The sequence below is a fragment of the Garra rufa genome, chromosome 14, assembly GCF_049309525.1.
Source record: "Garra rufa chromosome 14, GarRuf1.0, whole genome shotgun sequence".
Classification (NCBI taxonomy): Eukaryota; Metazoa; Chordata; class Actinopteri; order Cypriniformes; family Cyprinidae; genus Garra; species Garra rufa.
In genome coordinates this window covers 20,930,318-20,945,196 of record NC_133374.1, presented here as the reverse complement: position 1 = coordinate 20,945,196, position 14,879 = coordinate 20,930,318, and the positions used below count along the sequence as shown (strand labels likewise).

The 14,879-nt window shown below is 33.1% G+C and overlaps 2 protein-coding genes across 2 annotated transcripts; one reads left to right on the top strand and one right to left on the bottom strand.

The window, feature by feature from the left end:
- Positions 1 to 2,604: 2,604 nt before the first annotated feature.
- hmbsb (hydroxymethylbilane synthase, b) lies at positions 2,605 to 10,032 on the bottom strand. The gene is made up of 14 exons (XM_073817750.1): positions 9,884 to 10,032; positions 9,271 to 9,324; positions 7,752 to 7,824; positions 7,576 to 7,625; positions 7,442 to 7,497; positions 7,199 to 7,276; positions 6,082 to 6,159; positions 5,805 to 5,880; positions 5,549 to 5,662; positions 5,395 to 5,433; positions 5,190 to 5,309; positions 4,030 to 4,083; positions 3,858 to 3,944; positions 2,605 to 3,761 (listed from the first exon to the last, which is right to left on the bottom strand). Exons 1-14 carry the CDS (start codon positions 9,905 to 9,907, stop codon positions 3,582 to 3,584), a joined length of 1,083 nt encoding a protein of 360 aa, XP_073673851.1. The 5' UTR covers positions 9,908 to 10,032; the 3' UTR covers positions 2,605 to 3,581.
- A 160-nt stretch (positions 10,033 to 10,192) lies between these two features.
- LOC141285374 (uncharacterized) lies at positions 10,193 to 14,388 on the top strand. The gene is made up of 5 exons (XM_073818389.1): positions 10,193 to 10,423; positions 10,674 to 10,881; positions 10,969 to 11,039; positions 11,122 to 11,206; positions 12,638 to 14,388. The coding sequence occupies exons 1-5, from the start codon at positions 10,241 to 10,243 to the stop codon at positions 14,089 to 14,091; spliced, it is 2,001 nt and encodes a 666-aa protein (XP_073674490.1). The 5' UTR covers positions 10,193 to 10,240; the 3' UTR covers positions 14,092 to 14,388.
- Positions 14,389 to 14,879: the final 491 nt, after the last annotated feature.

Below are 14,879 nucleotides of genomic sequence, written 5' to 3'. Positions count from 1 at the left end.
GGTGATTTTTGCCCACTGTTTGGTGAGATGCAGTGCATGTTAATATAAAGGTGTTACATAACACACATCCATACACATGTGACATACAGTTTGTATCAGAAAATTAGGATTAAATTTTTTTTTGAAACAGTATTTAGAGTGTATTTCATACATTTTGTGAACATTTATTTTTATTAACCCTTTAAATGGTACAAATTCTTGAGGAAGTGTTAGGGCTTATTTTCTGAAAAAATATATGAAATTGTAAGAAAAGAAGCCCTAAAGTATTAGGAAACAGCTATGTATTTTGTTCCTTCCCTTTTAAGGGTAATAAAATTGTCTTGTTGGACACAAAAAAGAGTTTAAGAGGCCTATATAAAGAATCAAGAGATTTGGCTCTCTGGCCTTTATGCTGTGTATTTAGGTTAATCCACTAGAATTAGTAGTTTTATTTTTTTTAATACCATACACACATATTGCACACCACATACATATTCTTTAAAGAAGTATGTTATGATATATATTACACTATTACTTGTATTAAATAATTATTAAATAATGAAGAAACCCCAATTTAAGTTATCAAACCATGTTAAGATACTAGAATAATAATGTGACATAGCATAATATGGCATAGGTTATAGAAATATGATTCATAGGATAAAAGAATAATAGCCTATCATAAATATATAAAATACACTATTAGACGTTATGATATTGTAATAGGTCAGTCACAGATGATAAAACAAGATATTGTCAAGTTAGACTCCTGCAGAGAATAAACTAAAAAGAGTGGAAACCGAATTCTTGAAATTACTTACCCAGGCTCACACTCGAGAGGAAATATGTTCGTTTAAGTGTCGAAATATTTCTTTTCTCTTTACAATAGGTGACAGAAACAGGTCCTGTGCCACTGGTAATCCCGTACAAAAGTGAATGAAAAACCGAGTCCTTAAGGAGAGTTTTCGTGGCGAGGTGTGACGCAAAACCTGGGATAGATGGAAGAGAAGCCAGACGATATTCAGTGATGCTCCAAAAAAGGCACGCGCAGCGCGCGGTCACGTCACCTGCACTCTCTTCCATGGAGACGGAAATAAAATTAATTGTTATTAATATACTTTATTGTATTATTAAAGTATGATGGTGTTACTTAGTTCTTTGTTTAATATTTATTACGTGTTTAAATTATGTTTTACATATTTAAAAAATATTTAAAAAATGTGAGTGTCGCACAAATATGTACTTGTTTTTGAAAAGCATATTTGTTTATTTAAGCAGGTACGAGATTATAGACTTTTGTGGACAGCCTGGTATGTAATTTCCTGTGAAAATGAGTGGACGTGATGGCAACATGCCACAACTGGTTGCCAGAAGAAGCCACTCGCTAATAAAGCGAGTTCACCCTCAGAACAAGAACTCTTCTGGACGAGTCTAAGCTTGACATCTGACAGTCCTTCACTGTCTAAATATCACCTGGTACTTGGAATATGAATATATATGAAACATCAGTCTTGAAAAGTGTGCATCTATAATAAATAAAACTGATAATAAATCATTTTTTAATGTTAAAAGTTCAGGGTTGCCAGGTTCAATAAAAAAAAAATCTATAGTAAAAAATACAGTCTATCACACCTGCTTTAATAAACAATGAAAACTAGTTAAATTTTTCCTCCGTCTAAGCACAGCTTACAGCTGCACCTTCAAATAAACATTTTGATTTAATTTATTCTGTTTTAAATCCTGTTTGGATAATTTTAGCTAGACTTCGTTATATGTAGTATGTGTATATTCGATTCATCTTCACTCAATTTTCCACAATTCTTTCAACACATCTTTATCCGTGGCCATTGGTAAATTTTATGTGTCTGGCTTCCGGTTTCATCCGCTTCCAGCTGTTTTTTGCTTCATTTTACAAATTGGTGTGTCTTACCATATTATTTTAATGTATTATCTTAATTATGACTGGTTTGTAGTGCAAACTGTTTTACCATTTACTGCACGTTGTTATATTCTTGTTATTTCCCTATAGCTGCTAATGAACTGGAAGTGTCACCCATAGGCTTATTTCCACGTTAAAGAAAAAGGTGGATACAATAAATGAAAAACAATAACATATCCTCTCTAATATTTCTGATGTAGACCATACATACTCATTTCTCTTTGCTTAACTTTTCTTCTCTTCACATTAAATCTATGCACAAGCAGAATCAATGATCAAGTAAAGTACAATTATACTCAATTAACCCATCTTATCTGATAAAGCAATACTGATTTACTTCATTTAATATCCCTAATACACCTTAACCATCGCATGTAAGGTAAAGTAGTGCTTAAAAAAAAGTGACACCTATTGGTGTCTTACTGTTTAAGGTTTGTATAAAATCGAGAAAAAAAGTCAAAACCACGATTGCATCTATGCCGCTTGATTTATTTGGGACTGGAAAATAAAGTACGTAAAACCAAGCTCTGCTTTTAAAACCTCCAAACTTACAAAATGTGCTGTTTTATGCACATGTAAATGCCTTATTACAAAGTAATGAGAAACAATATTAATGCTATCAGTTTACAAGTACACCACTGCCTCTGAAATGGCCATAAAGCTAAACTAAAATGAAGAACTGAATGTATTTTATAGAATTCAATCTTTTTATTACATTCTTACAATCTTGCATACGCTCACATTGATTCAAAATGGTATAGTTAAACTCTAAATGGCTGTAAAAACAATCAGTGTTTCCGAATTTCACAACAAAAGAATACTGGCTACATTTTATCAGTTTTTATTATACAAATGGAGGGACAAGAGGATGTCCAGCAAAGACATTTAGCCCAATAAATAAAGAACTTCTATGAAAATGAGTGGAGTGAATGGAAAGGCTGAGGCAGTGCATACAAACTCCATACAATTCACATCTTTCTCAGACTATTGGTTAATAATATACAAAGATATTTTCAGATATTTTGAATTTCCAGGCACTAATGTTAGATTCAATTTAAAGGGTTCATTAACAATATTTAACAAATACATAAAATACATAATCAGTGTCAAATGTCTGAAATGGAATGAAAATCATTTGACCATCAAACCCTACAACTACGGAAAGAAACAGCTGACTCAATCATACAAAATGTTTTGTAGTGGTTCAAAGGTTATTATGCTATACTCCTTCACATGTATAGCCAGTGAAGCTAAAAAACAGATGATACTTCAAGCAGCTTCAGAATAAGTCCACCCCAGAATAATTCAAGTTTCAAATAAGCATGTGTTTAGATACAACACACACCATCTTAAAAGGCATGATTGCGTGTTCATGGCTTAATATATAGCAAATATAATATCTATCTATTAGCTTTCTGTATTGCAGATGTTGCTTATGTATGCCAGTGTCTCTGTCATTATTTTGGCATTATTATTATGCAGCATACTGCAAGTCTGTTTTAGGTAGTAACTGCAAACTTACCTTCATTAATCTCCTGTAAAAAAAACTAACCAAGATCTTAATATAAAGGCCATAGGATGACACAAACATTTGTTGACACGGAAATCTATAAAAATACTTCTGGAGGGGAGTGGTTGGCTACGGATATGAGCTATTATATACCTATCGCGCATCATTCAGCTGTCTGGCTACAGTCAGTATCTCTTTGGCCCCTTTGCTGAGCAGTAGATTTCCAAGATCCACTCCTAACTTCACTGCGGCGTCCTGGGCTGCTTCTGACACCTTTAAAGCAGTGATGCCCACACGCTGGACCTTCTCGTCAACTTTCTCCTGCTCCTCAACCTGGTAATAATGGAGCAGATGCTCAAATCAGTGTAAAAATCAAAAAAAGCATTCAGAATATTGAAATGTTTATCTATATTGTAGTGAATTAACAACCTGATTGTCAGAGCTGATGCTTGTCTGCATGGTCTCCTTTAGACTTTCTGAACCATCGAGACTGTACACTGCTCCAGTTAGGTAGAGCTGTAAAACAAACATATAGTTATTCAGATCTGTCATTCAGCTTTTCTAGTTGGGTAGATAGTAAAACAGCAAAGATCTTTACTACCTGTGAATTCCTAACTTCAGTGTAAACAGCAACTGGAACACTGCATCCCCCTTCCTATTAAAAAAATCATTTATAACATTTGCAAAGTTTCTAGAAATGCATTCTTTGTGTTCATGTTGGTTTAAAGGTTCTATTTAATGTCATAAAACTTGTCATGTGGTGTAACCATCAATCAAAATTGATTTAATTTATTTTCATTGCACCTATTATTATACATTTACACTACCATTTATAAGTTTGGGTTTAATACAATTTTTTTAAATAAATTATATTTTAATTTAGCAAGAACATTTCAATTTGATAAATATAGCTGCAAGCAGCTATTATGGGGCCAAGCACTACAAAAGTAAGCAAGCATCAGACCAACAGCAGCAATGAGTAACTGAAACCATTTTAAGATGATTTTAGTGAAAATGGCTGAAAAATCATAAAAACAACCATTAGTAGCCTAGTATGATTTAATGGTTTATCACTTTTAACCAATAGGTGGTGCTGTTATCAAATCGATGTGGTGTGTTCAGTGTGAGGTGACAATGACACACACGAAGCTTGGAGTCAATACATCAAAGCTTTGCAGAAATACATTCTCAGACATAGTCTGGCATCATGCCTCAACTTTCTTGCAATGCTATACAAAAACTGTTTCATGTATCAACATGAAATTAGGCTTGTGCGGTATCCAAATTTTGATACCGTCAAACCTCCTCCCTATTTTACCCCGGTATACGGTATTACGAATAATAAGAACATCAACAGATGCAATAGTTGTCTAAGCACTATCATTGCTTAGCCCCTAATAAGTGATAGTAAAGTTATTTTGTTATTATTACAAAAGATTTACATTTCATATAAATGCTGTTCTTTCTACCCTGAAATAAAAATCATCACAGATTCCACAAAAATATTAAGAAGCAGCTGTTTTCACCATTGATAATAATGAGAAATGTTTCTTGAGCATCAAATCAGCATTTTATAATGATTTTTAACAGATTATGTTACTTTGAAGAATGGAGTAATGATGCTGAAAATTCAGCTTTGCCATCACAGGAAAAAAATTACATTTTAAAATATATTCAAATAAAAAACATTTATTTTACATTGCACTGTTTTAACTATTTCTTTTATCAAACAAATGTGTTATAGTGCAGCAGGATCCCTACCAGGTGTTTGAGGAAGGCTCTCTCCGCAATGCATCTCAACACAGTGTCCGAGTCGTTTAATACTGACACCATTTCCAGGATGTCTTGGTCTCGAGCTCTCACTTCGATTGCCAGAGCGCCCTTTAACAAGACAGCATGAGCAATATGTAAGGTTGAATGTGATGTGCAGAATAACTGGACAAAAGTAACACTGAATGTTACTCACCTGTCCAACTGCGTACATGCAGTCATTAGGCCCAAGGATCTGAAGCAAGATGATAACAATCAAGGTCAATATGCATACAATTGCTTCTCAATTATTTGATTCAAAAATCTTTAGTTCTGAACGCTTTATATTCATTAAAGTATGACATAGGCACCTGGCTGATGCGATTCTCCCAGCCCATTCTCCGAAGACCAGCTGCTGCTAAAATGATGGCTGAAAAGTCATCCTTTTCATCCAGCTTCTTGAGACGAGTGTTGAGATTACCTCTCTGAAACACAACTGTTAAGGTATAACCTCACACAAAAACATCAAGTGCTTGTTGATACACTGAATTTATAGTTCACATGTTATCTGCATCTACATACAATAACAGGAAAAGGGAAAAAAAGCTGCACAGCACTGAAAGATACAATGTCTTTAAATTCCAGATGAGGAAATCTCTTTTTCAGCTGTGCAGCCCGGCGAAGAGAACTGGTCCCTATAACACTTAAAAATATAAAATACAGAATTTATTATTTCTGAAAACACATATCCTGAAACATTATAAAATATATCACTACCACTAAAAGATTACATTTTTTTATGTTTCTCAAAGAAGTCTCTTATGCATGTGAATAATGCATGTATTAAATAAAAAATACAGTATTAATAAAAAATATAGTTCTGTGTACCAGTCACCGCTTTTACCTCTTGTTGGCTAGAGAGTCTAGACGTTTGCCTTTATGTTTGGGGTGCAAGACAACAGCATCATGGGGGTTTTCTCGCCTTTGAAGAGAAGGAAATGTCAATCACAATGTTGACCTCATAATAAAAGAGATTTGCAATGAACAATACACTATGCTGTTCAAATGTTTGGGATCATACAAGATTTTTTTTATGTTTTTGAAGAAGTGTTTTCTGCTCATCAAGGCTGCTTTTATTTGATTAAAAATACAGAAAAAACAGTATCATTGTGAAATATTATTGCAATTTGAAAAAATTGTTTTCAATTTTTATTATACTTTAAAAAAGAATTTATTCCTGTAATGCAAAGCTGAATTTTCAGCATCATTACTCCAGTCTTCAGTGTCACATGATCCTTCAGAAATTATTCTAATATGCTGATTTATTATAAATGTTGGAAACTGGTTGGAAACAGTTGTGCTACCTAGGAACCTGTGATACTTTTTTTCAGGATTCTTTGATGAATAAACAATATACACAACCGTTCAAAGTTTGGGTCTGTACATTTTTTTCTTTCTTTCTTTTTTTTTGTTGAAAGAAATTAATACTTTTATTTAGCAAGAATGTGTTAAATTGCTAAAAAAATTATTTATTCTGTTAGAAAATATTTCTATTTTGAATAAATGGTGTCATTTTTAACTGAAAAAAATTATCACAGGTTCCAAAAAAATATGATAATAAATCATCATATTAGAATGATTTCTGAAGGATCATGGATGCTGAAAATTCAGCTTTACATCACAGGAATAAATTATATTTTAAAGTATATTAAAATTAAAAAACTGTTATTTTAAATTAAAATAATATTTTAAATGATTACTCTTTTTCTGTATTTTTTATCAAATAAATGAAACTTTGAATAGCATAAGAGACTTCTTTAAAAAACATTAAAATCGTACTTATCCCAAACTTCTGAATGGCAGAGCATATTAGATTTCCATACACTTTAATATTTCTTTATGAACATTAAGTTTGAATTTTGTGTGTGACATGAAATGTCAGCTACTTTTAAGATAAAAGACTCTTCAGATGTGGAGGGACATATACGCACAACATAGAGACACTATTGTGATTTCCTTACTTCAGCACAGATCCTATAGTGAAGCCTACAGGAAGAACAGTTGGCAAGTCTTTCAAAGAGTGCACAACCAGGTCCACCCTATAGAAACACAAATATTACAACAGCATTATTCATGCTGAAACATAAGCACCAGTGTAGCAGCACAAACCCCTGAAACATCTGATGCACCAAAAGACAAGCAAACTAATCTGTACGTAGTACAAAAAAACATGAATGATATAAAAAAAGTAAATATGTACTCACTCATTTTTTTCCAAAGCATTTTCCAGTTCCTTTGTGAAGAGACTCTTTTCACCAATCTTTAACACAAATATATCACTTAATTAAATAAGCAATTATTCTACTTTACTTTTTTTAATTTCTGGATTTGGACTTACTTTGGATAAAGCTGTGTCAAGAATTTTATCGCCTGTTGTTGACATAGCCACTGAAACAAAGTAAAAAGATTGATTGAAATCAGTTTAAGGAGAATGATTATTAACTACATTATACTTGTCAAACTTAATTACAAATAAACAACAAATGTTTTGCATATTCAACAGTAATCTTGTACCTATTTCAAATTGCACATCAGGGTGTAGCTCCTTGAGTTTCTCCACAATACTGTCTGTCTGAATCCGAGCTAGCTGGAAAAAAAAGAAAATACAGTAACAAAAAGTTTCAACAATGCGGCTAATATTCTTGTTGGGGGCTGTAACTGGTAACTGTAAAACTAAGCAATCTTGTACCCACCCTAACAAAGATAGAAATCTTATCAAAGCCATCAGCACCGCTGACAAACCCAATCAAACTTACAAACCTACATTTGCTTATGTGACACTTTTACTACTAAGTGATGATGAGGCAAAATATATATAGACATTAGTTATAATTTTGAAAGTAAAAGTAAAAACATACTTTAGAAAACATAATTAAGACACAGTAGTACTTTAAACATAAGGATGATCCCAATGACAAACAGTCATAAAAACGTGAAACATACATTTAAATTTCTCCAATTTATCAGGTAATGAAAATGGAAAATTAGATATTTTAGCAATATTATAGATGATCTAATTTGTATATACACAAGAATTTAAAAGTTTGGGATCAGAAATCTTTTTTTATTTTTAAGAAATAAATACTTTAATTAAGCAAGGACGCATTCAATTCATCAAAAGTACAAAATATAGATTTTGTATTTATTTTTGTATAATACAAAATATTTCTTTTTTTTTTTGTTTCTATTTACAAAAAAATACCTAAAAAAAATTTGATTTTCAATTTCCAGAAAAACATTAAGCAGCATAACTGTTTTCAACACTGATAATCATAAGAAATATATCTTGAGTAACAGCATATTAAACTGACTTCTGAAAGATCATGTGACACTGATGGTTTGATATTAGTGACACAAATGATTTTTTAGCAATATTTTAGATGGTCAAATTTGTATGCACTCTACAGGTTTAAAAGTTTGGGTTCAATAATCATTTTTTAAAGAAATAAATAATTTAATTTAGTAAGGACGCATTAAAATATTTAAAAGTACCAGTAAAGACATTTATAATGCAAAAGATTTCTATTTTAAATAATTGCTGTTTTTTTAGTATTGTCAAAGAATCCTAAAAAAAAAACTGTGATACAGTTTTCAGAAAAAAACATTTGGCAGCACAACTGTTTTCAACATTAATAATGAAAAGAAATATTTCTGAAGTACCAGCTTAGAATTTTTTTTTTTTTTTTTTTTGAAAGATCATGTGACACTAAAGACTGGAGTAATGGCTGCTGAAAATCTGCCATAGAAGTTATTTTAAAAATGTATAAAATAGGTATTTTAAACTGTATTAATATTGTACAATAATACTGTTTACTGTATTTTTGATCAAATAAATGTATAAGCATAAGCGAGAAGTTTAAAAAACCACTGGTCGTGTTTCAGCTTTGCAATCACAGGAAGAAATTTTAAATATATTTAAACAGATAACAAATACTTTTTTCACAGAGCATTTGAAATGGAACTTGGAATACGGAATGTGTTTTTTTATATTTTAAACAGGCCATAAACAATAAATGTACATATGAAAATTTACCTGGCTTTTTCTGGTGCCAACTCGGATCACCCTGCTGACTTTGCCATCAGCATCCTGTAAAAAAAGACAATATTTTACCCAAAAATCAGTACCAACACAACGCAACAATAACATAGTCTAACATGTTAATTTAAGTTATGTTCTGACCCTAATGTATTTATAAGGTCCATCTGCCATAGTCGTAGTGAATTTAACTTCAGAGGAACAGAAAACAATGTAAAGAGAACATGAAGCAGGACAGACTGATGAAGAATGAGGCACTACGCCCCAGTGTCCTGGCTTCAATAGATAAGACAATAATGCCTATTCACTGTGTCCGTTACACACAAGGGAGGAGTAAAGAACACCATTCATATAGAGAGATTTGATATTCTACAAGTTTTTGAGTAGAGATGGCTTAGATGTAACTTCCCATTAAACACTAGAGCTAAATCAAAATAACATTAGCAATTATGTCATAATCACATAACTAACGGAGCTGCACTGTATAGTTTACGGGTGTCGGGGAAAAAAATTTAATGTAAAATAAATAAATAGAGTTAAATTTGGTTTTGATTTCTCTCTAAATTACTTCTCCAATTTTGAGTACGTTAGCAAGTGAATGAAAACATACCTGTAGGTTTGTCTTTTCCGACATTTTGTGAGATTATCCACGTTATCTAGTTTTGTTCTTGTTGAAATTAAAGTAATTTCTAATTCATGCTTGTAAAAGAGAAAATATTGAATTGGGACAAATGTCATTCACAACTGTTACAGGTTGAGTGTGACTTCCGTGAAGTGCGGTGTTTTGGTTTTCAAAATAAAAGTCATCATGAATGGACTGTTATGGCGACGATCGCAGAATACATAATAAACGCGTTTACACTTTTATTTTGAAGACGTGATTATTTTAGAAACGGAAGGTAACACAGTAAACGCGGTATCGTTTGTTTGTGTTCCCACTTTATACATCAGAAATTACAGTTATTGAATGAGCACAATGGCGGAGTGTGATTTATTTCACAAACAAACAATGTCTATAATGACGCTTTTGATAGAAACAGTCCTAGACGAGATTCAAAAAGTTTTTGACTGTGAATGTCACTCATCCCACACTGAAATTACGTCTGACAGGGATGCGATATTGGACATGAATGAGAAACAACGCAGACTGGTATGTTTATATTCCTTCTGCAGATATTTAATTGTGAACAATGAATTGTTGTCAGTTGTGATATATCGGTTAACCTGTTCATTAAGTTTTTAATCTGTGTAGTATTTACTTTCAAGGTTAGGACACATTTTATATGTTTAATCGAGACCTTCTCTGTGTTTTACAATATAAGTAATGAGCTCCATCCTGCTATTCTCGAAACGGAACATTTATGTATGAATTCATCGTTATCTGTTATTATCTGTTGCAGGCAAAGCTCACAGCTGTGATGGAGACTTTTACCAAGGTGGCTGTTCAAAAAATATGCAAAGTCTTCAATTATTGCTTTAAGCTTACACCAACTCAGTTACAGGGTTTTAAAAGTCACCGTGATGATGTAATAAATGTAAAAGAGTTGGTGAGGGAGCATGTGAAGAAACCAGAAATAAAAAACAAACAATCTGTCAGAGATGTGCCTGGTAAGACGTCCTGCATATATTTTAATAATATATTTAATATTATAATCTTTATCTGTAGTCATTTCATTCTCCTCTCAAATCCTTCAGCTGTAGTTCCACTGATGTCTCCGGAGAGAAAGATTCTGCTCACTGCGTTACCTGAGGAAAATGGCCAGCAGGTGAGCTCTGTTGAACTGATTCAACTCTGTATTGTTTGCTAAAACGCTTGCAACGTTTGCACTGATTTTATTTTTATTTCAGCATGCAGAGGAGGATCACGTTTCTGAATTTTGTCCTGAGTCGTCAGGTATTGGACAAGAGAAACCAGTGCAATCATTTTTTATAGGTATGTGCTGCACAGCTTTGATATTTGTGTGTACTATCTATATCACTGGTCTCAAACTCGATTCCTGGAGGGCCACAGCTCTGCACAGTTTAGCTCCAACCCTAATCAAACACACCTGATCCAGCTAATCAAGGTCTTCAGGATTGCTAGAAACTTCCAAGCAGGTGTGAGTTGGAGTTGGTTGGAGCTAAACTCTGCAGAGCTTCGGTCCTCCAGGAATTGAGTTTAAGACCTCTGATCTATATAAAAGGTTTAGAAATTGATTAAATATTTATGTATTTATTCATTTATAAGTTATTTAAACTTCAATTCAGTTTGTTTGGCTTTAATAAATAACCAGTGGGTTTCAAACTTCTTATGCATATGCATTTTTTTGATGAAATATACATTAAATACAGTTATTATTATCCAATATTATTACAGTTTAAAATAACCTTTTCATACTTTTCTTATAACTTTCTATAGCAAGGCTGAATTTTCAGCATCCATTAATTCAGTCTTCAGTGTCACATGATCCTTCAGAAATGATACTTATATGCTGATTTGCTTATTGTCAATGTTAAAAGCAGTTGTACTGTTTTTGAGAAAACCGTGATTATTGTTTTCAGGAATGAATAAAAAATTAAATTGAACAGCATTTATTTGAAAATATTTTGTAATATATGTCTTTACTGTGATTTTTGATCAATGTATTGTGTCTTTGGTATATTGAAGTATTACTTTTCTTCTTCAAAAAAAAAAAAAACATCTACACCACCAGTCAAAAGTTTTTTTAATGTTTTTTAAAGTCTCTTTTGCTTACCAAGCCTGTATTTATTTGATCCAAAGTGGCAAAACCAGTAAAAAAATTTTTATTTAAAATAACTGTTTTCTATTTGAATATATTTTAAAGCTTGTGAAATATAGTATAGTATAGTATAAACTTTTAAAGTAAAGTTGATCAAAAGTGATGATAAAGACATTTATAATGTAACAAAAGATTTCTATTTCACTAATTTCATATAAATGCTGAAATGTTAACAAAAAATCTACTCAGTTATTTTTTACATAATAATAATAATAATAAATGTTTTTTTGAACCACAAATCAGAATTTTAGAATGTACTCTGAAGGATCATGTGGCTGGAGTAATGATGCTAAAATTCAGCTTTGAAATCACAGGATTAAATTATATTTTAAAATATATTCAAATAGAAAACAGTTATTTTAAATGGTAAAAATATTTCAAAATTTCACAGTTTTTGCTGTACTTTGGATCAAACAAATGCAGGTTTGGTAAGCAGAAGAGACTTCTTTAAAGAACATTAAAGATCTTACCGTTCAAAAACTTTTGACTGCTAGTGAATGTTTTCTAAACTATTACTAAGCTTTTGTAATCAACTGGACATACTTGTAGCTTTCAGTAACTGAAACCCTAATAATGTTTTGCAGTGGAATACAGTGCCATCACCTCTGTTGAGAGCCAGCAAGCTGAAGTTAACACACAAGCAGAGCAAATAAGTACAGAATCTGAAAAAACAGAGACGACAGAACCATTTGACTGTAAAGAGTGCGGAAAGAAATTTCTCTTTAGACGCTCACTAGATAACCACAAGTGTGGAAATTCAAACGGGCCTCACAGTTGTGAGCAGTGCGGGAAGAAGTTTAAATACTTAAAAGGACTAACCAAACACCTGCTGAATCACACCGAGAAGAAAGAAATCTGTAAAACATGCGGGAAAGCCTTCGCAAATCTAAAGATGCACGAACGTGTCCACCTGGATGTAAAGCCATTTCTGTGCTCCGTATGTGGACACGGTTTCACCGTAAAGGGAAGCTTACTGGCACATCAGAGGATCCATTCAGGTGAAAAACCATACAGTTGTGAGATCTGCGGGAAGCAGTTCACACACTCGGGCAACCTCGCCAGCCATCTGCTCACTCATTCCAATGACAGACCGTGGAAATGCAGCCTCTGTGAAAAGACTTTCAAAACCGAAAAGAAAATGGAAATGCACCAGCTCGTGCATACAGGAGAGAAACCCCACGTATGTAACAAATGTGGACAGAAGTTTGGCCACATTACAAATCTCAGAAGGCATCTCCTTGTGCACAGCGGTGTGAAACGGCACGTCTGTGAAATCTGTTCCAAGCAGTTTTATCAGAGCAAATCTCTGAAGAGGCATATGGGAATACATGGAGCTCTGAAGTCATTCATGTGTGAAATATGTGGGAAGAGCTTTGTTTTTAACTATGCCCTACAGAAACACTTACGCACACATGGTGATAAATCCAATCTAAATGGGAAATCTAAAGATGGGAAGACTTTCTCGTGTGACGAATGTGGAAAGTGCTACAGTTCGACCGCTATGCTCAGAATGCATCAGCGACTCCATACAGAAAAGGATCCGTACATGTGTAATGTCTGTGGTAAAAGCTATAGCAGCTTGTATTCGCTAAAGGAACATAAGAAGCTTCACTCAGGGAGGACACCGTTCAAGTGTGACATCTGTGAGAAGACTTTTACTCATAAATTTGGTTTGAAAATGCACGAGGTTGTTCATACCAAAGCTAAACCCTACAAATGTTCTGTTTGCGGAAGCCAGTTCGGGCTTCCATACAGTCTAAGACTGCATATGCGCATTCACTCCGGTGAAAAGCCACACAGGTGCGAAACGTGCGGAATGTGCTTTCGCTTATCTGGAAACTTACGGCGACACGAGCGGGTCCATACTGGCGAGAGGCCGTTCAGCTGTGAGGTGTGTGGGAAGAAGTTTGTACAGCTCAGCCATATGAAGGCACATATGCAAATCCATACTGGCGTGAAACCCTTCACCTGCCAGAAATGCGGGAAGAAATATGCATACCGTAGAAATTACAATGATCACAAATGTATACCTTTGTGAAAAAGATGTTGCCTTAAAGCAACTAATTGCAGTTCCATTTTCTTTTTTTATATTTGCAATTTCTTTTAGACGGATTTCATGAAGGTTCTCTTGTCTTAAAGGCAAAAATATTTACAGTAGCACAGTATTACATTTATTTAAACAGATGGAAAAGTATTAATCAAATTTTCATTCTTTCAGTTAAATTAATTGGGTCTGGGCCAAATTATTTTGAAGCCAATCATTGATATACAAAATCAATAGTTATACAGTGGGAATTCCTCAGTAAGCTGTAATCTGTGTCCAAGAATAAACAGTTCCAAGAATAAACAAAATGCAAGGATTTTTGCATTGTTATTTTATTTGTCAAATGGTCAAAAAGTTTGAGTTTTCCTATATAATTTAATAGAAAAAATCTAGCTGCAAGCAGCGATTACTGGTGTTCAGGCACTTTAAGGCATTTAAGCACATATGAAAAAAGACATTAAGAAGCAAGCCTGTAACCACCTGTAAATCACAGATTTTAAAAAGCATTTTTGGGAAATCCAGGTAATTTGCCATAGAAATAGTATGTTTTAACAATTATTACTGTTATAGCACCAGCTATGGTCCGATCTCCTTAAACTTTTGCATGCTTGTTTAGAATCACATGTCGCATGTGCTAAGCAGGTTTTGTGAAGTTTTGAGTTTCACTTTAGGCTTTATAGGATTTTGGATTAATTCAGATAGGCTCCATTTCTAAAAGACCTTGTTATAGCTTTCCAAAGGATAAATTTCAACATTTATTTTGATAATTATTGACATAGAAA